This window comes from Plectropomus leopardus, chromosome 2, assembly GCF_026936395.1.
Source record: "Plectropomus leopardus strain MGB_pleo_1.0 chromosome 2, ASM2693639v1, whole genome shotgun sequence".
NCBI classification, from domain to species: Eukaryota; Metazoa; Chordata; class Actinopteri; order Perciformes; family Serranidae; genus Plectropomus; species Plectropomus leopardus.
This window is the reverse complement of record NC_142177.1, coordinates 3889541-3915828: the sequence shown is the minus strand read 5'-3', so window position 1 is coordinate 3915828 and position 26288 is coordinate 3889541. Positions and strand designations below refer to the sequence as shown.

The 26288-nt window shown below is 37.2% G+C and overlaps 1 protein-coding gene across 3 annotated transcripts; it reads left to right on the top strand.

Moving 5' to 3' along the window:
• The first annotated feature begins 1779 nt into the window (after positions 1-1779).
• zbtb40 (zinc finger and BTB domain containing 40) lies at positions 1780-21718 on the top strand. 3 transcript variants are annotated; one of them, XM_088083234.1, is made up of 13 exons: positions 1780-1908; positions 3384-3574; positions 5571-5688; positions 5782-6004; positions 6734-6927; positions 8430-8646; positions 10126-10548; positions 11802-12008; positions 12294-12458; positions 15169-15383; positions 15499-15655; positions 16557-16795; positions 17433-21718. In XM_088083234.1, the coding sequence occupies exons 2-13, from the start codon at positions 3423-3425 to the stop codon at positions 17646-17648; spliced, it is 2526 nt and encodes an 841-aa protein (XP_087939360.1). In that variant the 5' UTR covers positions 1780-1908; positions 3384-3422; the 3' UTR covers positions 17649-21718. The 3 variants fall into 3 exon arrangements, with proteins under 3 accessions (XP_087939360.1, XP_042354623.1, XP_042354631.1); XM_042498689.2 differs by having other exon boundaries at positions 5571-6004; XM_042498697.2 differs by lacking the exon at positions 1780-1908 and adding an exon at positions 1923-2195 and having other exon boundaries at positions 5571-6004.
• The last annotated feature ends 4570 nt before the right edge of the window (positions 21719-26288 follow it).

Genomic DNA, 26288 nt, shown 5'->3' with positions numbered 1-26288 from the left:
CAGGCTTTTTACAGTCATTTAAAAAGAAGAAAATGTTATGAAATTTGCAAAGAGCACTTTTCAGGCCTAGAGGGGTTTTGGAAAACTCGACCAGGGTCCCTGTGGATCCTTAAAAAGTCTTAAAAGGCATTGAATCAATCTAAAAAAAAAAAAAAAAGGCCTTAATTGGTCTAAAAATGTCTTTAATTTTTCATAAGTGTTAAAAGTGCTAAGACATAAAAGGTACAATTATAGGAATCGTTTTTTTTCTGACATTGCATTGTTAAATCTCAAAATAGTAGGTAACAAAAAAAGAAAAATTTACAGAATACAACTTGTATTGCTGTCACCCAAAAGTCATTGTTTATATTAATGTAAATATTTGGGCAAAAATTTAAATGAGTCTTACATTTCATTCTGAGTGGAACTGAAAAAGTCTTAAATTCCACATAAATACCCTGAAAGTTTTCTGGAAAAGTCATGAAATTGTGTTTCACACACATGTATAGTTACACAATAGTGTATTCAAGGACTATCAGAAAATTATAAATCCATCGATTTTTTCTGGGTCTGTTTTTTTTTTTTTTTTTTTTTTGATAAATGGTCTAAATGGTGAAATTTTGGTGATACTTAAAGAAAACATGCCCTTTAAACCCACGGGCAACTTTTCTTTTAAAATCACCCAAAAATCACCAATTTTTTTTTCTTTAACCTGTTGACCAAACCAAATTGGCTCGATTTCTTCTCCAACAAGAACTATCATTTAAAAGGCAACTTTAGATTTTTAAAGGAAATATTAAAAACAAATAAGAAAATAACCTGAGAAACATGTATTAAATAGCAAACAGAACAATAAAACAACCTGGAAAAATATATACAGACTTAAATATATTTATAAAATAATTTTAATTGTATAATTATGATAATTATAAGTTTTAAAATGTAACATTTTCCCATTCAAGTAATTGAAAAAAAAAAACTTGTTTTAAAAGAAAAAATAATATATTTTAAACTAATTTTCAGCTTATTTACTTGTCATCTTTTCTTAATTTTTCAATTAATTTTAATATATTCATAAAGCCCATTATCACAAATCACAATTTGCCTCAGAGGGCTTTACAGCATATCACATCCCTCTGTCTTTAGACCCTCACATCGACTAAGGAAAAACTTTTTAAACTTCTTTATTTTTTTATTTTTGCAATTTCTTGTGTCCTTATTTTTTTATTTATTTTTTATCCATTTATTTATTTCTTTAAACAAATTTCTTGCTAATTTTTGGGGTATTTGTTAGTGCTCCTCACCCTCCTCTCATGTTTTTTAAAGAAATTAAGCCAAATTGCTTTTTAAGGGTTAAGGTGGAGTCATGCAGAGAAATAGATAAATAAATAAATAAATAAATAAATAAATAAATAAATAAATAAATAAATACATAAATAAATAAATAAATAAATAAATAAATAAAGTAGTTGCACCCCAGCCACTCCCACCTCCACTCCCCTACGGTATTTCTTTCTTGTTTTTTTTTTTTTTCTTTTTTCTTTTTTCTTTTGGGACTTGAAATGCAAACTTTTTTTTTTTTTTTTTTTTCAAAATAAACCTTTATTCAGAAACAAATTCTGACCATTACATCAAGTTGATATATAAACAATACAAATTACAGACTGAGCACAGAGCTCACATGGAAAATAAAACAAAATAAATAAACTGACAATGAAATAAAATAGAAAATAAATAAAAGGCTCCGAAGTCTAATTAGACGGTAATATAACCGAGTATAACTTGAAACGTTTCCTCAACCGGAAACGGACCCATTTGGTCGCCGGACCGCCTGATGCCATTTTCAAAACGGCTAACCTTTATTGCGCAGAGCAGAATTGTTCAGCAAAGAAGTTTAAATAAAGAGACGGAACGTTTGAATTATTCAAGGTAAAGACATCCACTGAATGGGAGCTGCTTTTCGTGTGGTCGTCGGGGGTTTATTCCGAGCGTAAACGTTCAAATATCCCAAAGAGTTTCACTGTCCTGACATTAGTAAACTGTTGTAGATTAGATTAGCATCCCGAGCTAAAGCTAGTGATTGAGAGCTCGCAACAGCTAACGTTACCAACACGTAAATACTGACTTCACTCCCCGCCAGCCTCAGTTAGCTTAAAGCTCAACACACAGCCGGCTGCTAATTAAATGTGAACCACTGACTGTGTAATGTTGCGAAGGTAAAGAAGCTTCCAAAATGTTATCTGACATGTTACTTGTTCATTTGCCGAAGTTCATTCATGTGGGAAACTAATGCGGGTTTACACGGCGGGTCAAACCGTTTATCCAGTCTGTGGTTCAGACACACACCTGAATGAAAGAGAACTACTTTAGGACTTCTTATTAAGAAGCGCGGTCCATTTACTATGTTAGCATACATCCAATGCACCAAACGTGCTCAGTAACGTGACAGAAGCACAGTTTCCTTCCTGCTCCCAAAACAACTCTAGCAGGGATACTCAACTAGCTTTGCTTGAGCTGCAGCCCCAGCCCCAAACATATTTCTGAGACTCCGTCATATTTCTATGATTACATGACATTTCTATGATTATAGGATCATTCTGGAGTTTTAGAATGTTTGTCAGATTTTATGATCATTCCAGGATTTTAGGACATTTGTTGGATTTTAGGACGTTTCTCAGGTTATTGGATATTTCTATGGTTTGGGATGGTTTAAGGATTCTGGGACATTTTTAGGATTTCAGGACGTTTGTGGGATTTTAGGATGTTTCTAGGATTTAGGGCGTTTCTCGGATTTTAAGGACATTTCCCAGGTTTAGGATGATTTTAGGACATTTCCCAGGTTTAGGATGATTTTAGGACATTTCTGGGATTTCAGGACATTTCTAGTATTTAGGATGTTTCTAGAATTTGAGGACATTTCTAGGATTTTAGGATGTTTCTAGGATTTTCAGATGTTTCCAGTTTAACAGGATGTTTCTAGGACACTTCTAGGATTTTAGAATATCAGGGTTTTAGCTAGGACCTCTGTCGGGGGATGCTCCACTGGCACTTTTTACAATATAAACAAGCTCAGTTTTGATGCTGTTTTATGCACTCTGACACCTTTTATATACTAAAAGTACAAAAACAATTCTCAGTGTGAATAACTTTTTTTAAAATTCTTTTTTAAAATATTATTTATCTATTACTTTTATTGTTAATTAGAAAATGATTGGAAGCCAGTAGAATTAACCAGCTTGAACCAATTTAAAATGCCTAACTTTTAAATAAAAGCAGTTGGCCATGCGCTCCTCTGTGTTGCCATCAGTGTGTCATTTAACGGGATTCATTCTTTGCTGTCTGCTGAAAATGTATTAAAAGGCAGTCAGTGTGTGAGTGTGACATGCTGTCGTCTCCTCATTCAGGGGAGCAGAACATTCTGCCGCTCCGGACCAGCAAACAAGATGATGGAGCTACCCAACTACAGCAGCCAGCTGATGCAGCAGCTGTGGGCGCTGAGGAAGGAGGGCCACTTCTGTGACTGCACCATCCTGGTGGGAGACAGCCCTCACCGAGCTCATAAACTGGTTTTAGCCGCCTCCAGCATGCTCTTCAGGTAGTGTGAGCTCTGGGTTTAGAGACGATCTGCATAAATTTGTTTGCAGGTGATTTATTGAAGTGAAATATTTAGTTGTTTGTAATTTATATTCAGCAGGTCATTCAGGATAAATGCAAGCAAAGTCTAAAGCTCTCACACGCGACTCGTGGAGCATGAAGGATGATTCTTGATCGTTCATTTAACAGTAGTTTGTTTTTCTTAAAGAAAACATTTGACATTTCAGCTTAAGGTCCACTCATTTGTTGTTCTTGGAGCTTAGCTCTTAGCTACGTCTCACGTTCCTAATGCAGGAAAACTCTTGTAAGGGGACCTACATGGAGTCAGATCAAGGCCAAAAGGTTTGTTAATTTGAAAAAAAAAATTAGAAAATACATTTTGAAACTTTAAGTTCAAGTTTTGATCTTGAATCATAAAAAGGTGTAGGTAAAGGTTAATTTCAGTTTAAGTATAATTTTGGTTTGACTATATTTTGAATGAATTGTTTATTTCAATTTTCACTCAGAAATTATTTCATTTTGAGACCTTTTTTTAGGTGCAGATTTGATGTTTTATGTAAATTTGATTCAGATCAAATTTTTTGGCATTTAAATCTCTTTTTTTCTTTTCTTTTTTTTGTTACCACTTTTAGATCCTCTTTTCACTTTCAGCTCATATTCTTTCAGTTTCAGAATTAAACTGTCAGTTTCAAATTTTATTTTTCCAACCCATTTTTTTTTTTCAAATTAACAAACCTGTTGGTTTTGATCTGGCTCCATAGACCTGAAGATTAATCTGTCAAAGCTCCTCACACTCTTCTCATGTTTTTAAAGAAATTTAAGCCAAATTGCTCAGGTTTCAAAAGGTTATGGTAGAGGGAGAGCGTAAGAGGGTCATGCATTTGCAACCAGTCAAAGAAACCTTCAGTGAAGGTCAAGAAAAAATAATTAAATGAATAAATAAATAATTTAAATAGTCACACCCCAGCCACGCCCACCCCCACTCTCCCCTGATAAATGAAGTACAGTCACTTACATTTTTTTATATTAATTTGAGTGGCTTGAAATGCAAACTTTTTTTTTAAATAAACCTTTATTCAGAAACAAATGGCCATTACATCAAGTTGATATACAAGCTGTACAAATTACAGACTGAGCACAGAGCTCTCATGGAAAATAATGTCATAATATGTTATTTAAAAACAAATAAACTTTAAAAAAAATAATATGGAAAATAAATAAAGGGTCAGAGGTCTAATCAGAAAGTAATATAACTTAAAAGTAATGATGGTAATAATATTATTTATCCAGTATCTTGCTTTTGACAACTACAGTATGTGGGCAGAACGACCTGTTAGAAGGCAGTCGCTCTGTTGCTCTGTTTCTTAGGGTTTTTTTCTCGTTTTTTTTTTTTTGTCATTTAACATAATTGTATTAACCATGGCACTATAAAGACAATATGGGTAATAAATGGGAATGATGACTCTTTTTTTAACAATATTTTTATTGAAGTTTCAATTGTATATCAAAACATGTACATCAATGTACAAATATACAATATATATCCACTAATACAGTCACTTATTCCCACAGACAGAGAAAAACAACAAAAAACAATAATAATAATAATAATAATAATAACAGATTATAAAACAACCAAACTACATAAAAATAATTCGATTAAATAATACTAATAATAATTATAATAATTGAAATAATGAATAATGAAAAATGAAATTTAATTAAAATGAGATAAAATATATTAAAATGCAGGATCAATGCTTTCATGTTATCCATATAACATTTCCTTTTCAGTCAGTGATACTAGTTTCCTTGGCCAAGAAGGACATAAATGAGAAATAAATACAAACAAACCTTTCTCTTTTCTCTTTCTCACTAATGTTGTCCTGTGTGTCTGTTCTCCAAGAATTTGGGAACGATGACATAGTGATAGTTTGTGACCTGTGACTCCTATCAAATGGGAACTTTAAAATAATTAAACTGATCATGTCTGTCAGGTCTCTCCTGGATGGCTCCGACACCATCTCCATTGATACAACCATGGTGTCCTCACAGGAGTTCGGCTGTCTGCTCGACATGGTCTACACCGGCAAGCTGCCTCTCGGCAAACACAACGTAAGCCGCATTGTCGCCGCTGCAGACAGCCTGCAGATGTTTGACGTGGCTGTGGGCTTCAAAAACATCCTCACCAGCCTTGTAAACCCACAGCCCCCAGTCCCAGTCCTCTCTACACAAACCCAGAGCCCCACCGCGATCAACAAAGCCCAGAGCACGAACCCTGGAGGTTCAGCTTCCCCCAACAAGGACGAATCAAAGTCAGACAAGACAGAGCTCAAGCCTGAGCTGAAGCAGGAGGACTGTCAGAGTGAGGGTGAAGACGCAGAGGAGCCAGCATGTAAAAGAACCTGCGTGGAGCTCTCCGAGTCAGCAGGTCAGTCTCAGCTGCTCACCATGAAGGAGTTAAGAAACGTGTTGAAGGCAGAAATAGAGCTACCAGTTTATTACGCACAATTGTTCATGTTAATTCAATCCAATGTAACAATTCTACAATATGCAACACAGCAACTTTTTACTGTCCCAATACTTTCTAACTGCACGCCATGCTTTTATGCCTCCGCGCTGGCGATAGCCATGGCAATACGTTTTCCAGTTGTCCATCCATCCCATTCTCGTGATTGTGTTATCTACAGAAGGCATTTAGGGAATTTCTTCAAATTCAGCCCAAGCGTCCATTTAGAGTCAAGGATAAACTAATTGAATTTTGGTAGTTATAGGTCAAAGGTCAAGGGCACTGTGACCTTATCTGTCCAATATCTCATACCGCTTGTATGGAATATCTTCAAATTTGACACAAACGTCCACTTAGAATTTGGAATGCAAAAGTTGAGGTCAGTGTGACCTTGAGTCCTTGTCAGTTCCCATGAACACAATATCTCGAGAACACCTTGTGGGATTTTTTTTTTCAAATTTGACACAATTGTCCACTTAGTCTTAATAATAAAGTGATGAGGATATGGTGGTCAAATGTCAAGGTCTTTATGACCACGCACATGTGTGTGAAACATCCATGTTTTTACAGACGTGTGTAAACTGTGAGTGCAGCTTGACTGGTGCACAGAGCTGCGTGGCGGTAATGCTGGTCATATCTGTGTGAACACAGAGGCTGAAGAAGCCAGAACCTCAGAAAGCGTAGAGGAAGAAACCAACACGACAGCAGCCGAGGTATCGAATGGGCCTGCAGCTGGTCTTCTGGAACGTTCCTCTCAGCTTGTGGAGCTCCTCGCCAACATGTCATCTGTCCTGGAGCTGCTGAGCCAGGCAGCGCAGAGAAGCCTGGGTGAAGAGGAGAGGCAGGTAGGACAGAGTTACAGGTTTGGCGTTTGCTTGTAAACTAAGTGAGTTTTACTGTCACTGTTACTCACCTGAACACATTGCATGTATCTCACAAATGTATGTAAATAAATCCATGTTGACAGTGGTCAGTCTCCTCCCAGTGTTACTCCGCAGGGAACTTTTGAGGTGTAAATTCAGTATTTTTCAACCTGGACCTGATCTTAGAACCATTCGCCTATTGGTTTGATGATGATAAGCCTTTTGGGGTGAATGCCAGTATTTTGTGAGATACGGTGATGTAGCCAGCTGAGCCCAGATTTACTCTGCCGAGAGCCGGTCATTTTAGCAAAACTCTGTAAACAAATACCTACGAATGAATTAGGGCTGGATCCAAATAATCGGTTATTCTAGTATTTGTTGGGAAGGTATTTGGTTTTCAGTATAGGCATTCAGATATTCTTTTTTTTTTTGCAGAGAATGAATGTCACTTCAGTGTTTGTGATCCTGCTGCTGCACCTGTCACACACACAGTGACAGGAATGACCATTTTACCCAATGGTTATTAACAGGTTTATTGACTGAGTCGAGCTATTTCCGTATTGGTGTAAGCAGCACGGGAATGCAAACCCGTGAGCCCCCCCGCAGCTCAGTGGAGCTCTTTCCAGCGCAGAGCAGTTGAATTTCAATATCTTCCACTATGAGGACACTTATCATTTCAGATGTACAAAGAAATTTAACAGACTAATATAGAACACTGGACACAGATTGTTGTACTGATAACTGTTGGTGGTTTGTTTTTTTTTTACTTTACAAACTATAAAGTGTCACAACTGTTGACAAGCAGTTTGAGGCAAACCGGGCTCTCTCTCACCTAACACTGAAGCTCCGTGGCAAAGGGTTTCCCTCACTCACCGGAAATGCTGAAACTGTTGGGGGTTGGGATCCAATCTCTCCCTTATCACCCTCACTTCCTTCATCGTTGAAGCGCATGGTTTCTCTCTACCTGACAGCAAAGCGCACAGTGTCTCACTCACTCACCTGAAGATGAAGCTCTGGGGCACAAGGTATCAGCACAGAGTCTGTCAGCCCCTCTGCAAAAGGTGTTTGAGTGCAACACAGGAAAACTGATGTCAATTCAGGTTTTAAAGGGTTAAATGGAGTCTGGTGGATTTAGTTATAACGATTTTGGGGCTGTTTCTGATTAAACAAAAAGGATGTTACTCTTCAACAAAAACGTCTATATTTGTAGGGAATCTTTCCATAATGTTGTCAAATATTTGCCCTGACTGGTTACATCGCAGCCTGTTTCATGCTGCCAGCAGCTGCCCTCTCATTTTATACTTGACTCACTTAAAAAATTCTCACTCACATTAGTCACTGAGACACAAAAACATTGGAAAAATAATTCCAGGTTGAGAAATACTGAGGCCTTTAAAAATTGGAATCTCAGAATCATATTTAACGTAGGTCATATACGTATTCTTTAGTTGAGGAAAATAAAGGGACATGTCTGCTCCTGTCAGGTTGTGTGTCAGTGCTGTGAGGAGGCAGATTCCAGCTCAGCGCTGAAGAAGCTGATGAGCAGAGTGAAGGAGGAGCAGCTCAGCGAGGGAGCGCTACTCAGGCTGCTCCTGGCCGTCCAACAGAAAGCTCCCTCCTCCTTCCCCACACCGCTGCTGTCTCTGCTGGAGGAGGTGGAGACGAACACACAGGAACACACAGAGGAAAACCAAACTGCAGGTAAAGAAGAGCACTCTATGACAGTGTGAGTGGATATTTTCTCAGCCCACTGAAATATATTTTGGAATGTCGTCTTTGACAAAACAAAACAAAAAGCTTCTTTTCTAAAGGTCAGGCAAAATATATCTAAATGAATCACGTTGGTCATTATTCTTTGATTTACTATTCTGAATTGTTTCATTGTATTTTTTTTATATTGGGAGGGGAGAAGTGGTATGTGCATACATGTATAAATGTATCTTTGATATGTGTATACATATACAGTATATGTGTACATGCAGTGCGTTAATTAGTGAAAGTTCCATTACTATTACTGTTTGGGTAGGATGAATAGGATTTTTTTTTTGTAATCATCTTTTCATCTTCTTTTCATTGTACTTATTTCTGTATTTTTTAATTATTTTTATTTATTCATTTATTTATTTTAAATTTCTTTATTGATTTTTTTTAAATAATACAACTTCACAGGTCAATCTAAGCCAGCCAGGGTGGGGAGGAGAGTGGTTAGACAAAAGGTTAACTGTCCTTCTGGAGTATCAATACCTGCAAAAAAGTTGCTAAACATTTGAGATACAGCTGTGTATGTATGACTTATTATTATACTCTGCACAAAACTAAACAAAAATTTGATCACAAAAAACCCTTTTTTAGTTAACTATTAAACCCTTGTATATGAAATACACTACTGGCATGTTTAGATTGGTTGTTGGGTTGTTGTTAGGATATAGGTAATAGTTGCCATATTTTTTTATGGCAGCGTGGTGGTCATAGCTGAGGCTGGGGGCTTTGTTTTCAGGGTGTCCGTTTGTCTGTCGACATGTTCGTCCATCTGGCCCATTCTTGTGAACATGATATCTCAAGAACACCTTGAGGGAATTTCTTCAAATTTAAAGCAAATGTCCACTCCAACGTCAAGGAAAAAATTATTAGATTTTGGCAGTCATAGGTCAAAGGTCGAGGTCACTGTGGCCTTTCATCCGTCTCATTCTCACAAACACAATATCTGAAGATGGCCTTGAGGGAATTTTCTTAAATTTGATAAAAACATCCACTTAGACTGAATGATAAACAGATTAGAATCTGGTGGTCAAAAGTCAAGGTCACGGTGACCTCATGAAACATGTGTTTGGCCATAACTCAATTCATACGGTCAGATTTCACACAGATGTCTCATAGTACGATGAGGTATTATGATATTCTGACATTTTATATCCAGTAGGTCAGTTGTGACATCATAATGTTCTGCAAAAACGCTTAAGTACCCGTTACTCAACGTCATACCACAGGAACAGAAGATGAGACATTTGTCTAGATACTAAATTTTTGACACTAATTCTGGGTGTCCACCTTGAAACTGTGCAGATTGTAGGAATCTTCTGTGTCGCCACGGGGGGGAGATGTGCAGCTTGACTGATGCGCAGAGGCATACAACAGTGTGGCTGTAATTCTAGTTTTTGATCTCCTTCCTGTCTTTTGCAGTTGCGTCTGAAAAGCAGAACGGAAGCACAAGTGAAGAAAAGCAGGAGGAGACGGAGGAAAACAGTAAGGAAGAGGAGGAAGAAAACAGTAAGGAAGAGGAGACCGAAGAGGAGGACAAAGTCAAAAATGCTACGACAGGTTCTTCCTCCCCTCCCCCCTCCCCCTCCTCTTCCACCTCCCCCTCCAAGCCCTACTCCTGTCGCTGGTGCAAGAGGGGTTTTGCCTACAAGTGTCGAATGCTGGCCCACATAAAGCGTTGCCCATTGTCCCAGGAGTGTGAGCAGCAGTGCCCAGAGTGCCCAGAGAAACTGGCCAACCAGCGGGCCCTGCAGCGCCACCGGGCCGAGGCTCACCGCAACACCGCACGCGTGAAGAAGAAGGTGGCCTGTGACCTCTGCGGGCGAACCTTCGCCCATCCCTCAGGTGAGAATTGCTGGTCCATGCAGAGTCATGCCTGGAACATACACTCTGTGTTTGTACACAACACAAATGATAATGCCCGCTTATACACTCTGTCCCTCTATGATACCTGAACTGGCAGGTCATGCTGCCTTCATGTGCTTCTCGAAAATAAAGAATTTACCGTTTTTACGAGTTACTAGCACATGAACGGCCCTCCAAAGTCGTAATTAGGAGTGGGAACATAGGACTGGGAAATGGCAGAAAGCATGGAAACTTCGAAAAAAAGTTTATACTTTTTTATTTTGGTCCTATTAGTTATAATTTACTTTTAGTAGTTGCACATTTTAGTATATGCATCTATTAGCTGTAGCAAGCAAGCAAACTTTTAACTAAAAATCATGCCAGGCAAGTACACTGACATTATTTTATAACACAAGTTGCCAACTTGATGTCATAAATGCAAAAACATGGCTTATTCACATATTAAATATCAATTTTTGATCACATGTAAAGTATAATATGGTATTAATGTTAACTGCTGTCCATATAGAGTGACCTAGATTAAATAAAAATATCCAAAAATAAAATATTACAGATAAATATAAATTACCTGGAAACAGCTATCAGCCTCTAGTTTAAATGCCCTTAGCATTAAAAAGTTACCCATCTTCTTTGCAGCTTCCATATTGTTCCCACTTCATGACCTCAAAGTACATGAACACAACAAAGTCGGCAGAACAACTGCCCAACTTGGAAACTACGACCGTCCGCCATCACACGAATGAAGCATCAGTCCTCAGTCCAGACTGTTGTGCTACTTTGATGCATAAAGTTGGCAGTTTGCAGGTCATGTCCACTGTGGGTGGCTGATTAACGCATATGTTTGTGCCCCCGCCCCCCCAAATAGCAATCATGTCATCCACTGTAACATTCAAGTGGTACATGAACTCGACTTGCTCCATTCAAGGACAGCACCTTGATGCAAAAATGTGCAGTCCTCATTTATAATACCACAGTACTACCACTTTCTCGTATGTAAGTCCCAGAAAAAATAGTCGTATAATTGGGACATTACGGTAATAGTGTACAATCCTTTACTTCAAGATTAATTCATGACTAATTTTAAAAGCTGAGTTACATTTTTAAATATAAATTTGTGTTGGTTGTAACAACCTAACATGCAAATGTTTCTCAGATGCAGCAGTGAAATGTCACTGTCGTTTGTTACTTTCTCAACTTACCTGTAATATCTCTGCTCCCTCGTCATACTTCAGGCATGATTTACCACAAACGCACCGAGCACTTTGAAGAGAAACCGTTTGCTTGTGAGGAATGCGGCGCAAAGTTTGGCGCCAACTCGTCTCTGAAGAATCACATGAGGCTGCACACAGGAGAGAAACCGTACCAATGTAAACACTGCGACATGAGCTTCAGCGTGGCTGCTGCACTCGCATACCACACCAAGAAGAAACACTCCGAGGGTAATACTGTCACACACTCACACACAGATGACCATTATGATATTAGACCACTGAATATCTTCTTATTGCAATCTACCATCTCAATTTCATAAACCATACATGTACATCACAGAAAAAAATAAAAATCTAAAGGTTTCCAAATGTTGTGTTGTTGAAGTGTGTCAGCCTGAAAAGTTAGTCTCACCTTTGAATTGTTTTTTTTAAAGGATCTCTTTCTTTAATGTCTTTGCACGTCCACTCAGTTCAGTCTGTGCAGAATCAGTGTGTCTCTTTTCTTGTGTTTAGGAAAGATGTACGTGTGTCAGTACTGTAAGGCCGTCTTCGCCCAGTCCATTGAGCTGACACGTCACGTGCGAACACACACTGGCGATCGGCCCTACGTGTGCCGAGAATGTGGCAAAGGTTACAGCCAGGCCAGCGGACTCACCGTCCACCTGCACACCTTCCACAGTAAGAACACACACTCACATTCATGTTGCACTGTAAGATAATCCTGTGTGCATTATTTACTGTCACAATGTTTAAACAAAGAAAGATTTAAAAAAATTTCAGCTTTCATAGTTTGCTTTAAGGGATAGTTTTTATTTATATATATATATATATATATATATATATATATATATATATATATATATATATATATATATTAGTGCTGGGCCGTTAACGGCATTAACGTGCTGCGTTAACGCAGGATTCTTATCGCGCGATAAGGAAATTATCGCGCGATAAACTATTCACTAAGTTGGGTCTATACAGTGAGCAAGGCACCAATTTCACTTTGTTGTTTAAGCGCGGATGTATACCTGGTCGAATTACGCGGAGGCGCGAACAAGGCGGAAGCTGGTCTGCCTGAGTGACTGGAGTGATTGGCTCAAGCCGTGTCACAAAGCTGCTGACCGTTAATGGTCTTCTTCATGACCTCTAATGTAGGCCCACAGTTCAATTAGGGTCATGTTATCAGAGGCTGCGCCCTCTGCTGTTCATTCCAGTTAGCAGGAAAAAGCTTTTTCCACATGGAGATAGAACCTGTTCCTAAATGTCTGTGTTTAACAAAATAAAAAAAAGTTAAACACCAAAGTAAATCTTATGGAACATTATTTTTCTTTACCAAATATTATAGTAGAACAGCTTTCTCAAGCATTTTGTGATGCATTTTCATCATTTAGATAGATAGATATTATTTTGAATGTCTTTGGCAAAATTCAAATCTATAATTTTAATCTAGATTAATCTAGATTAACTACAGGATTGCAGTGAGATTAATCTAGATTAAAAAAATTAATCTATGCCCAGCACTAATATATATATATATATATATATATATATATATATATATATATATATATATATATATATATTTATATATTTAAAATGTGGTTGTATGAGGAATTCATGCATAGTCAGTGTATTACATACACACACACACACAAACACAAAAAGAAATATTTTCAATATACTACATGCTTAGTAGATTAACACAGCCTGGGATATGTCAATTAAAAGCAGCAACACTGATATTTATACAGTATTAGTAGACATTAGTGTGATTTTCTACGTTCATCAAGTTAATTTTTTTAACCAACATTAGTCGTAATCATAAGTAATATTCATTAATTTTCAGAATTTTAAGCCTTTAAATGCCAGGTTTTCGTCACTGTTTTGCCAGTGTTTTTAGATGAAAAAAAAGAATTACTTTCAGTATACATGCTAAGTAGATTTTTTTTCATTATGACAGCCTGGGATATGTCAATGATTTACAGCAACATTGACTGTGACAGTGCACCTAGTGGAAATAGCATTAGTGCCTCGATATGCTAAATACGGTAAAAAATTAAATCATTAGGTAGAAGATAGTAAAAATGACAAATTCCAAGGCAAAAGCCCAAAATGACCCCCAGAAATAATTCAGTGCATGTTTTTATGCGTTGATGGCTGTGGGATCAGAAATGTCAGTTTGTGTCAGTGAGCAGACTGAGTGTCTGAGTGATTTTCTTCCTATAAGCATGTGACTGTCAAAACTCAGGTAGAAATAGTCCAGGGATACATTCCAGAGGGCAGATAGGCAACCCCGTAGTGTAAAATCATAAAAAGTATAAAATCATATTTAGTTTGTTTAACTTTTTATCCCAGATTTTTATTTTTCAGCCCCAAGAGCAGTGACTTTGGCATTTTAAAGGATCAGTTTGGATTCTCCAAAGTCACACGATAACACAAACTAACGTACTGATCAAGGCAGCAGTAGACCAGCAGCTCCTGTGTTCTGTAAAGGTAAAATCACAGTTTTTCACTCTGGAGTCTGGTGGCTTTGAAGAGTACAATATAATAGCTTCAGTTCCCTGTCAGAAAGGGCCCTTTGACAGCAAGGTAATACAGTGAAAATATTCTAAATATAGCTTACACTTAAACTGATATGGAATCGGTTTTGCTGATGTGCTCGTCCACAGCAGTACATTGTTTAGCTTTCATGGCAGTATTCCTGTCTGCTTCTCCAAACTGGGAGCATGCTGACTTCCATCTACTGTAGCTTATGCATTCACTGTGGATAAATACCTCACACAACCTAACTTCAAAGTATCCAAACTATCCCTTTAACCTTTTGAAACCTGAGCAAATTTGCTTGATTTCTTTTTTAAAAAATGGAAGAGGGCAACGAGCAACTTACAAGAAGAAATTATTCTAAATTTGCAATTATTCAATTATTAAAGAATTACCCAAAAAATAGCAAAAAAAAAGAAGAAAAAAGACAAGGAACTGTCATGAAAAAGTGCTTAAAAGACTATAATAATTCTGTAACATAATTTTAAACATGTAAATATAATAATTAGAAATAGTTTGATAGTTTTTGAGACTTTTTTCCTTGTTTTAAAAGAAATAATTTTCTATATCTACTAATTTCTTGCAGTTTGTAGAACATTTCCTAACAAGTTGCTCATCGCCAATTTTCTACATATTTTAAACAATATCAAACCAATTTGGCCAGGATTCAAAGGGTTAAATATTTGTAAAAGCAGCACAAGAAAAGTGATGTCGAACTAAAATTTGAATTTAAATTTTCTGTATTGTTATGCCTCAGTAAGACATTTTCAGAATAAATGATGGGCTGAGATGAAGCAGTTGTTGAGCATGTCGATGTAATAATGCTGGATTTGCTCCCTGTCAGATCTGTCGGAGCCTCATGACTGTCAGAAGTGTTGTCTCAGCTTCTCCTCGTTGGAGGAGCACCGCCAGCACATCCAGGAGTTCCACCCAAAGGAGTACCACAAGTGTCCCACCTGCAACAAGTTGTTCACCAGCGCCGCCCTGCTGGACAAGCACAAGGGCACGCACGCTGGGAGCAAGCCATTCAGCTGTGACCTCTGCAACAAGTCTTACCAGGTAGGACAAAGTTGTTCACCTTCACAGCTCTGAGGTGACGCTCACTTTGAGGTGACAGTCTTTAAATGTTTATTTCTAGTATTTTATATATATATGTTTCTCACTGTTGCCATAGCAACTGTCAGGCCTGTGGTATCACAACAGGACCAACCACCCTGATGTGTTCGCTAGCCACACGCGACAGCTCAAGACCCTGGTCCAGTGTGACGTCTGCTTCAAGTTCTTTCCCAGCGCTGCCACTGTGGCCAAACACCAGGCTGCTGAGCACCAAGGTCAAGTCAATTTTATTTATAAAGAACATTATCACAAATCACAATTTGCCTCAGCGGGCTTTACAGCATATGACATCCCTCTGTTCTTAGATCCTCACATCGACTAAGGAAAAACTCCCCCCAAAAAAACCCTGTAACCCCTGTAACTGTAAAAAAATTGTAGAGGCCTCAGGAAGAGTGACTGCGGAGAGATCCCTCCTCCAGGACAGACAGACGTGTATTAGATATTGTAAAAAAAACAATTAAATTACAGTAGATTACAAAATAACATATAGGGAAAAGAAAGAGAGAGAACAGAAAGAGAGAGGGGAAGAGAAGCTTAGGAATAATGGTAACAATAACATAACATATAACAATAGTAATAGACATTAAATTAATAAATGCAGTCTTTGAAAGCGTGTGATGTTACATGCAAATGTTTTAAGTGGGGATAACAGGCACATGTATATTAATAGTAGAGGCATGACTAATAATAGTAGCAGGAGAAGATGGCGTTGAGCAGGATTACGGTGAGGACGACATCGGCATGGGAAGAAGAACTCAGCTCACACTATGAGCTTTTGCTCTGGGAGGTTAACGTAGAACACATCACTTCCCTTATGCCTGCTCTGGAAAGTGGCCACAGACAACAAAAGTCCATGACCTTTTCCTGGCAGCAATAGGCTGTAGAAGCATTGTGTGAACTTTTTTGACATGCTGTGAATATAATGGACATTCTTTTCTTTGTGAAAGTCACAAAAAAGACTGTATTACAACCTGTGACAGTGACAGCTTGTTTTTAGTGCAGGTTTTTACATTATTTGCCTCCATTGCAGTGACTGTAGGCAACATAAATGAAGGAATATATAACAGCAGCTCCTCATTGGCTGTCTTCACTTGATCCTGTTTGTCCGTTCTCCAGGCTCAGCAGCGTCGGCGTTGCACTGTCCGTACTGCCCGGCCGTGCTGGGCGGGGAGGAGGAGATGCAGGAGCACATCAGCAGCCAGCACGTCAGTCAGGCCAGCGAGGCGTTCAGCTGCCCCTTCTGCTCCCTGCTGTGCTCCTCCCAGATGGAGCTGCAGGAGCACCTGCTCGCCTGCCACATGGAGACCCAGGAGGAGCAGGAGGTCGGAGAGGAGCAGGCCTCCACCTCCCACACAGTAAGGAGCTCTGCTGCTGCACTCAGTCACATGGGAAATATAGTACGAGCTTCCTGCGGGCTTGTACAATGTCAGCCCTCAGATGTTAAATACTGACATACAAGACATACAACCCCAATTCCAAAAAAGTTGGGACACTGTAAAATATCAGTAAAAGTAGAATGCAATGATATGCAAATCTTTTTTTGTCCCATATTCACTGAATACAGCACAGAGACAAGATATTTAATGTTCAGGCTGAGAAACTTGATACTTATGTAAATATAGACTCAGTACGTTTACATGCAGTTAAATCAAGCTACAGATCGAAGTATGTCCGACTCCACTACAGTAGGTGGAGATATGCCCCCTTTCAGCTAGCTGCTATTGGACCTTCTTCTGGTTGACCTATTAATGTCACTTACCAAACAAGTTAGCTAGTTGCATGGGTCAAAGCGCGGCCCGGGGACTGTGGAGCATGTGCAGAACACCAAGGCCAGTTTAGGTCCCACTGAAGCGCATACATAAAGGAGTAGCTCGATTCTCAACTGCGTTATTCAGTATGTTGCCTTCTCACCATGTTTTTAAGAGGAATCAAGAAATCAAACCAAGTTGCTCAGGTTTCAAAGGGTTAACATATGACTTTCTGTCCAATCAGGTGATTGCAGCAGATCCAGCAGGCAGCAAAGGGGCGGAGTCAATCATCTCTGAGGAGCAGCCACTGCTGGCAGCAGCACAGCAGGTGTTAGTGGCTCTGTCAGGTGGCAGAGAAGGAGTGTCGTCAGCAGAGGTGGTGGAGGTCAACATGTACGACCTGCTGAACAGCTCAGTCGCCTTCATCTGTGAGGACAAACCTTCAGGTTCTGACTCTTAACTTTGACCCCTGGACGATCACTCTGAACTCAGACTTCATGCACAAGCCAAGGACTCTAAGTGATGTCTATTTATGTTTAGTCAAAAAAAGTCTTATCTGTGGTAGAACCTGTTTTGCATTTTTAATTAGATGTGCTGATACAGTGTTTCACGTTAGTTTATTTTCAGAAACCCAGGTCAGTTTATTGGATTGCGCCCAAAGAGCACACCAAAACAGAAAAACAAAGCTGAGCTTCCTCAGGCTGCCTCGTTTCTATCTGCTCCAGTTACTACACTTCCCATACAACAGTCCCCTGGAGACCAAATGTGGACTTTAAATCAAAGCTAAAGGCCTCACTGTGAGTGGACAAGAGTGCAAAAGTTCTTGACCTTTAAAAAAAAGTTTTCATGGCTTAAACTTTTATAGTTTTTTATGAGCTTTTAACTGCAACTCTGCAAACTCCATTCACTGATTAAGTCTGACGTGTGAGAGAGTGTGCTCACTGAAAAATAACTTTTTCTGCATTTTCTCTCCTATCGCATCGCCTCTTTTATTCTCCAGGTGAGGAAAGGTTAAATCCACAGTAGGCCTGGGCGGTATGTAATCTTTCATACCTTTATACCTTCCTAAAATTTCTCCCCCTGACAGCGAGTGCGCTACTTACTTTGAGCTTCTCAGACCAAAAAATACACAACAGAAACCCTCAAAATGTTAAAAAAAAAAAATTCTCACACCTATTTTCCCTAATCAACAGAGAAAAAAAACACCTTTTGAATTCAACTTTCTCTCGGTAACAAAAGACTCATCATAAAACACACAGATACAGACTTGACAGAAACAAAATAAAACTCACCTAAACCATCTTGGTTACTCTTGCTAGTAATCAGCAAGTCCAGTGTTTCAACAATCACCCTTCTGTTTGGTTGCAAATATATCCTTAATTCACAAGGTTAAATGTGAAAAACATGCCGGTATTCCCCACACTACTGGCCGCCAGCTGCTTACGGTCCTGTAACTTCTCGCTCCACCACTAGGTGTCGCAGTGTCTTTTAGCAGCTTTTTCAGCTACCTGTTCCATCATGTATTTATGATGGTATTGAAAATCATATCTTTGGGATTTTTAATACACTGGTATACCATAATACTGTGATACTGCCCAGGCCTAATTCACAGGTTAAAATTCATACACACTGTTAAAGCGTTTTAAGATCCCATCATCTCTAACATGTATGTCACGCAAGTCAGCCCATTAAAACAAGTGGAATGTTCAGAATTGGGGGGCAATACATTTGTTTTGATTGATTCATGTAATCAACTTATGCATTGAGTAAATGAAAAAAAACAATTCACCTTGAATGTTTCCAGGAGCTGCCGGTAGTAGCTTTTAGTGGCACGGTGAATTCAATTATTTTTCTCTGTCTATAGCTGCTAACTTTTAACTAGTGAAAAAAAAAAAAAAGGCAGCAAAACATTCTTTCATTTTTTAGCTATGTTGCCTAATAAACTTGCCACCGTAGAAATAGTGGTTTCATAACCTTTCACACAAGCCACAACTTAACTGTGCATGTGCACACATGCGCCACAGTTGCACTCTGGTTCTTAAGCCTGTAAAACCTGGATCAAAATCACTTTTCTTGTGCTTGCTTTTACAAGTCCTAAAAACTTTAGACAAATTGGTTTGATTTTTTTTTTAAAAAACTTGTAAAAATGCATTGAGCAACTTGCCAAGAAGTGTCCCACGAATTGAAAAAAAAAAGTAGATTTTGAAAATTACATTTAAAAGGCATGGGTAAAATGTCCAGAAAACTTTATTTAACATTATTTATTTTAGTATAGTCATATTTAAAATTATATTGCAGAATTATATTTATATTAAGCACTTTTTTAGGGAATTACCTTGTTTGTTTTTGTGACATTCCCTTTTTTTATTCTTTTTTTTTGTTGCTATTTTTTGTGCTTTTTACTATTTTTTTGCTGATTTCTTCTTGCTTTCTTGCCAGTTTTTAATTTAGCTAATTTGCCATGATTTCAAACAGAACTAGACCTCTGCAACAAATCCCACAAAAAGACCGAATAACCAACAATGTATTTGTTCACCTCTCAATACTTTGTGTCTCCTACTCTGTCTGTGGCTCTCAGCCACAAACTCTTTGGTTTTTACTAAGAGTAAATCTTGGAAAACTGGTCTCAAATGTAGTTTCATTTCAAAAAAGCTGGGCACTGTAGTTTTTATCAAACATTACTCAAACTGGAGGAAATAGTTCATTTCTTGGGGACTATTTTCAGCAATTGATTAATCCACTGTTTCTTAGTTAAGATAATTTAAAAATGATCAGTTACGAGTCATTTAAAAAAAATACAAACCCCAATTCCAATGAAGTTGGGACGTTGTGTAAAACGTAAATAAAAACAGAATACGATGCAAATCATTTTCAACCTATATTCAATTGAATACACTACAAGGACAAGATATTTAATGTTCAAACTGATAAAATTTATTGGTTTTTTGCAAATATTCACTCATTTTGAATTTGATGCCTGCAACACGTTCCAAAAAAGCTCTGACAGGGGCATGTTTACCGCTGTGTTACATCACCTTTCCTTTTAATAACACTCAGTAAGCATTTGGGAACTGAAGACACTAATTGTTGAAGCTTTGTAGGTAGAATTCGTTCCCATTCTTGCTTGATGTACGACTTCAGTTGCTCAACAGTCCGGGGTCTCTGTTGTCGTATTTTGCGCTTCATAATGCGCCACACATTTTCAATGAGAGACAGGTCTGGACTGCAGGCAGGCCAGTCTAGTACCCGCACTCAGGGACATCTCTGAAAAAGACGTTGCTAGGATGGCAGCATATGTTGCTCCAAAACCTGTATGTACCTTTCAGCATTAATGGTGCCTTCACAGATGTGCAAGTTACCCATGCCATGGGCACTAACACACCGCCATACCATCACAGATGCTGGCTTTTGAACTTTGCGCTGATAACAGTCTGGATGGTCCTTTTCCTCTTTGGCCCAGAGGACACGACGTCCATGATTTCCAAAGACAATTTGAAATGTGGACTCGTCAGACCACAGCACACTTTTCCACTTTGCATCAGTCCACCTCAGATGAGCTCGGGTCCAGAGAAGGTGGCGGTGTTTCCAGGTGTTGTTGATATATGGCTTTTGCTTTGCATGGTAGAGTTTTAACTTGCACTTGTAGATGTTGCGACGAACTGTGTTAACTGACAATGGTTTTCCGAAGTGTTGCTGAGCCCACGTGGTAATATCCTTTACAGAATGATGTCGGTTTTTAACGCAGTGCAGCCTGAAGGATCAAAGGTCACGGGCATTTAATGTTGGTTTTTGGCCTTGGCTTATGTGCAGAGGTTTCTCCAGATTCTCTGACTCTTGACTTCTTATTGTTCTTAAGCTGTTGGACTATTTGCTAACGCAGTTGTTCACAAAGTGGTGAGCCTCGCCCCATCCTTGCTTGTGAATGACTGAGCCTTTTAGGGATGCTCCTTCATCATGACACGCATTCCTCAACGTTTTTTGTTGCCCCATCCCAGCTTCTTTTGAACGTGTTGCAGGCATCAAATTAAAAATGAGTTAATATTTGCAAAAAAAACAATGAAGTTTATCAGTTTGAACATTTAATATCTTGTCTTTGTTGTGTATTCAATTGAATATAGGTTGAAAAGGATTGGCAAATCATTGTATTCTGTTTTTATTTATGTTTTACACAACGTCCCAACTTCATTGGAATTGGGGTTTGTAATATATTAATAAATCAGAAGTGCAACTTATCAAAAAGATGAAGATCAGTGTAACTACAGTGACACAATAATAATGACACAAAATGGTTTGCCATGAATTTAGTGATGGATTTGAAATGCAAAATTTCAATATTTTTTCACTAACAAGGTTTTTGTTTAGTAAATGAGACATGGTGCTGGAGTATTGCACCACTTTTTTAGTATTTGGGGTAGCAGGAAGGTGTGTGTGGGAAAGAGTAAGTTCAGTTCAATTCAATTTTATTTTTTGTCCCAAAGGGCAATTTGTGTTGCAGCAAGTGTAAAAACATAATAAAAACACAGGATTTGATTTGTTGTTAATACATTTTGGACAAACACAGAGCTCTATTACACAGCAAAGAAAAAGATGCCAGGCCTGATACACAAAAAATACTTGTTAATTGATACATTTAATGCTGGTTTGGCTTTAATAAAGAACAATATCAAACATTATCAGCCTTATCCTTTGAAATTATATAAGTACATAGAGCTAAGCATTCTGGGTTGTAGCACCCACTGTAGGAATTTATTTATATGATTGTCAGTGAAAATGAAAGCTCAGGAAAGTTATTTCTTACACATCTCGCTTGAGTCGCATTTTTCATGTTTGTGAATTCAGTTAGCCACATTACATGACAATATCAAAATAAAAAAAAGTCCAAAAATACTTTATCACCGCAAAAAAAACACGTTATTCAAGGATTGATTTGTCTCATTAGAAATGAAAACAAGTACAATACTATACTATACTATACTATACTATATTATGATGTTTTTAATGCCATCTTGTACAACATACAATGGTATGACATTTTTATGCCATTTTGGATGACACAGTATAGCATGAAGTTGTTATGCCATTTTGAATGACATACTATACTATGATGTTTTTATGCCATTTTGTACAACATACTATATTAAGACGCTTTCAGTGCTATTTTGGACGACATACTATACTATGACTTTTTTATGCCATCTTGTACAACATACAATAGTATGACGTTTTATGCTATTTTGGACGACATACTATTTTATGACGTTTTCATGCCATTTCGGAAGACATACTATAGTATGACATTTTATGCCATTTTGGACAACATGCTATACTATGATGTTTTTATGCTATTTTGGACAAAATACTGTAGTATGACATTGTTATGCCATTTTGGAAGACATACTATGCTATGACGTTTTCATGCCATTTTGGACGAAATACCGTAGTATGACATTTTCATGACATTTAGGACAACTTACTATACTATGACGTTTTCTTGCCATTTTGGTCAACATAGTATAGTATGACATTTTTATGCCATTTTGGACGACATACTATACTATGATGTTTTCATGCTATTTTGGACGACATACTATACTATGACGTTTTCAAGCCATTTTGGACAACAAACTATATGATGACAATTTTATGCCATTTTGGATGGCATAGTATAGTTTGACGTTTTTATGCCATTTTTGACAGCCCAGTACAGTATGACGTTTTCATTCCATTTTGGACAAAATACTATAGTCTGACATTTTCTTGCCAATTTACACATACTATAGTATGATGTTTTTATGCCATTTTGGACGACATACTATGGTAAGATGTTTTTGAAACATTTTGGACAACGGCATAGTATAGCATGATGTTTTTAAGCCATTTTGGATGACATACTATAGTATGGTGTTTTTAATGCCCTTTTTGGACGACATACTATTTTATGATGTTTTTAATGCCGTCTTGTACGACTTACTATGGTATGGCCATTTTGCATGGTATAGTATACAGTTTTTATGTCATAGTATAATGTTTTTATGCCATTTTGGACAGCATGGTATAGTATGACAATTTTATGCCATTTTGAACAGCGTAGTACAGTACAATGCCATCTTGTACGACAAACTATGGTATGCCATTTTGGATGAAATACTATAGTATGACATTTTTATGCCATTTTGGACGACACAGTATAGCATGAAGTTGTTATTCCATTTTGAATGACATACTATACTATGATGTTTTTATGCCATTTTGTACAGCATACTATATTATGACGCTTTCAGTGCTATTTTTGACGACATACTATACTATGACTTTTTTATGCCATTTTGGACAACATACTATTCTATGACATTTTCATGCCATTTCAGAAGACATACTATAGTATGATAGTTTTATGCCGTTTTGGAGAAAATACTGTAGTATGACACTGTTATGCCATTTTGGACAACATACTATAGTATGAGTTTTTCATGCCATTTTTGACAACTGACTATACTATGACGTATTCTTGCCATTTTGTACAACATACTATACTATGATGTTTTCATGCCATTTTGGACGACATACTATACTATGGCGTTTTTATGCCATTTTGTACAGCATACTATAGTATGACAATTTTATGCCATTTTGGATGGCATGGTATAGTATGAAGTTTATATGTAATTTTGGACAGCATAGTATAGTATGATGTTTTTCATGCCATTTTGCACGACATACTATACTATGACTTTTTTATGACATTTTGTACAACATACTATACTATGACGTTTTCAGGCCATTTTGGACGACAAACTATACTATGACAATTTTATGCCATTTTGGGTGGTATGGTTTACTATGACGTTTTCATGTCATTTTGGACAGTATAGCATAGTATGAAGTTTTTATGCCATTTTGGACAGCATAGTATAGTCTGACGTTTTTTTTAGATTTTGGACAAAATACTGTAGTCTGACATTTTCTCGCCAATTTACACTACATACTATAGTATAATGTTTTTATGCCATTTTGGACAACATAGTATAGTATGATGTTTTTAATGCCATCTTGTACGACATACTATGGTATATTGTTTGAATGCCATTTTGGAGGAGATACTATAGTATGACCTTTTTTATGTTATTTTGTGACAACTTACTATAATATGACATTTTCATGCCATTTTGGACGACATACTATAGTATGACATTTTTATGCCATTTGTATGTCATGGTATAGTATGAAGTTTATGTGTCATTTTGGACAGCAAAGTATAGTATGATGTTTTTAATGCCATTTTGGACGTCATACTATATTATGACGTTTTTATTCCATTTTGTACGACATACTATTGCATTTTTATGCCATTTTGTACAACATACTATACTATGGTGTTTTCATGCCCTTTTGGACGACATATTATACTATGACATTTTCAAGTCATTTTGGACGACAAACTATAGTATGACAATTTTATGCCATTTTGGATGGCATGGTTTAATATGACGTTTTCATGTCATTTTGGACAGCATAGTATAGTATGACGTTTTTATGCCATTTTGTACGACATACTATGGTATATTGTGGGAATGCCATTTTGAACAGCAAAGTATAGTATGACGTTTTTATCCCATTTTGGACGACATACTATACTATGACGTTTTCATGCCATTTTGGGTGACTTACTATAGTATGACAGTTTCATGCTATTATGAACGACATGGTATAGTATGATGTTTTTATGCTATTTTGGACAACAAACTATACTATGGTGTTTTTATGCCTTTTTGGACGACTTACTATAGTATGACGTTTTCATGCCATTTTGGACGACATACTATAGTATGACGTTTTCATGCCATTTTGGACGACTTACTATACTATGACGTTTTTATGCCATTTTGTACAACATACTGTACTATGACGTTTTCATGCCATTCTGGACGACATACAATAGTATGACATTTTTATGCCATTTGTATGTCATGGTATAGTATGAAGTTTATGTGTCATTTTGGACAGCAAAGTATAGTATGATGTTTTTAATGCCATTTTGGACGTCATACTATATTATGATGTTTTTATTCCATTTTGTATGACATACTATGGCATTTTTATGCCATTTTGTACAACATACTATACTATGGTGTTTTCATGCCCTTTTGGACGACATATTATACTATGACGTTTTCAAGTCATTTTGGACGACAAACTATAGTATGACAATTTTATGCCATTTTGGATGGCATGGTTTAATATGACGTTTTCATGTCATTTTGGACAGCATAGTATAGTATGACGTTTTTATCCCATTTTGGACAACATACTATACTATGACCTTTTCTATGCCATTTTGGACGACATACTATACTATGACATTTTCATGACATTTAGGATAACTTACTATACTATGACGTTTTCTTGCCATTTTGGACAACATAGTATGGCGTTTTTATGCCATTTCGGAAGACATACTATACTATGATGTTTTCATGCTATTTTGGACGACATACTATGGTATGATGTTTTCATGCTGTTTTGGATGAAACACTATAGTATGACATTTTTATGCCATTTTGGATGACATACTATACTATAATGTTTTCATGCTATTTAGGACGACATACTGTACCATGACATTTTCATACCATTTGGAAGATATACTATAATATGACATTTTTATGCCATTTTGGACGAAATACTATACTATGACGTTTTTATGCCGTTTTGTACAACATACTATACTATGACGTTTTCATGTTATTTTAATGGCATGGCGTAGTATGAAGTTTTTATGTCATTTCGGTAAACATACTATAGTATGACATTTTTATGTCATTTTGGACAACTTACTTTACTATGACATATTCTTGCCACAACATAGTATACGACATACTACACTATGACATTTTCATGCCATTTTGGACGACTTACCATACCATGACGTTTTCATACTATTTCGGAAGACATACTATAGTATGATTTTTTTAATGCCATTTTGGACGAAATACTATGGTAAGATGTTTTTGAAACATTTTGGACAATGGCATAGTATAGTATGATGTTTTTATGCCAGTTTGGACGACATACTATAGTATGACGTTTTCATGTCATTTTA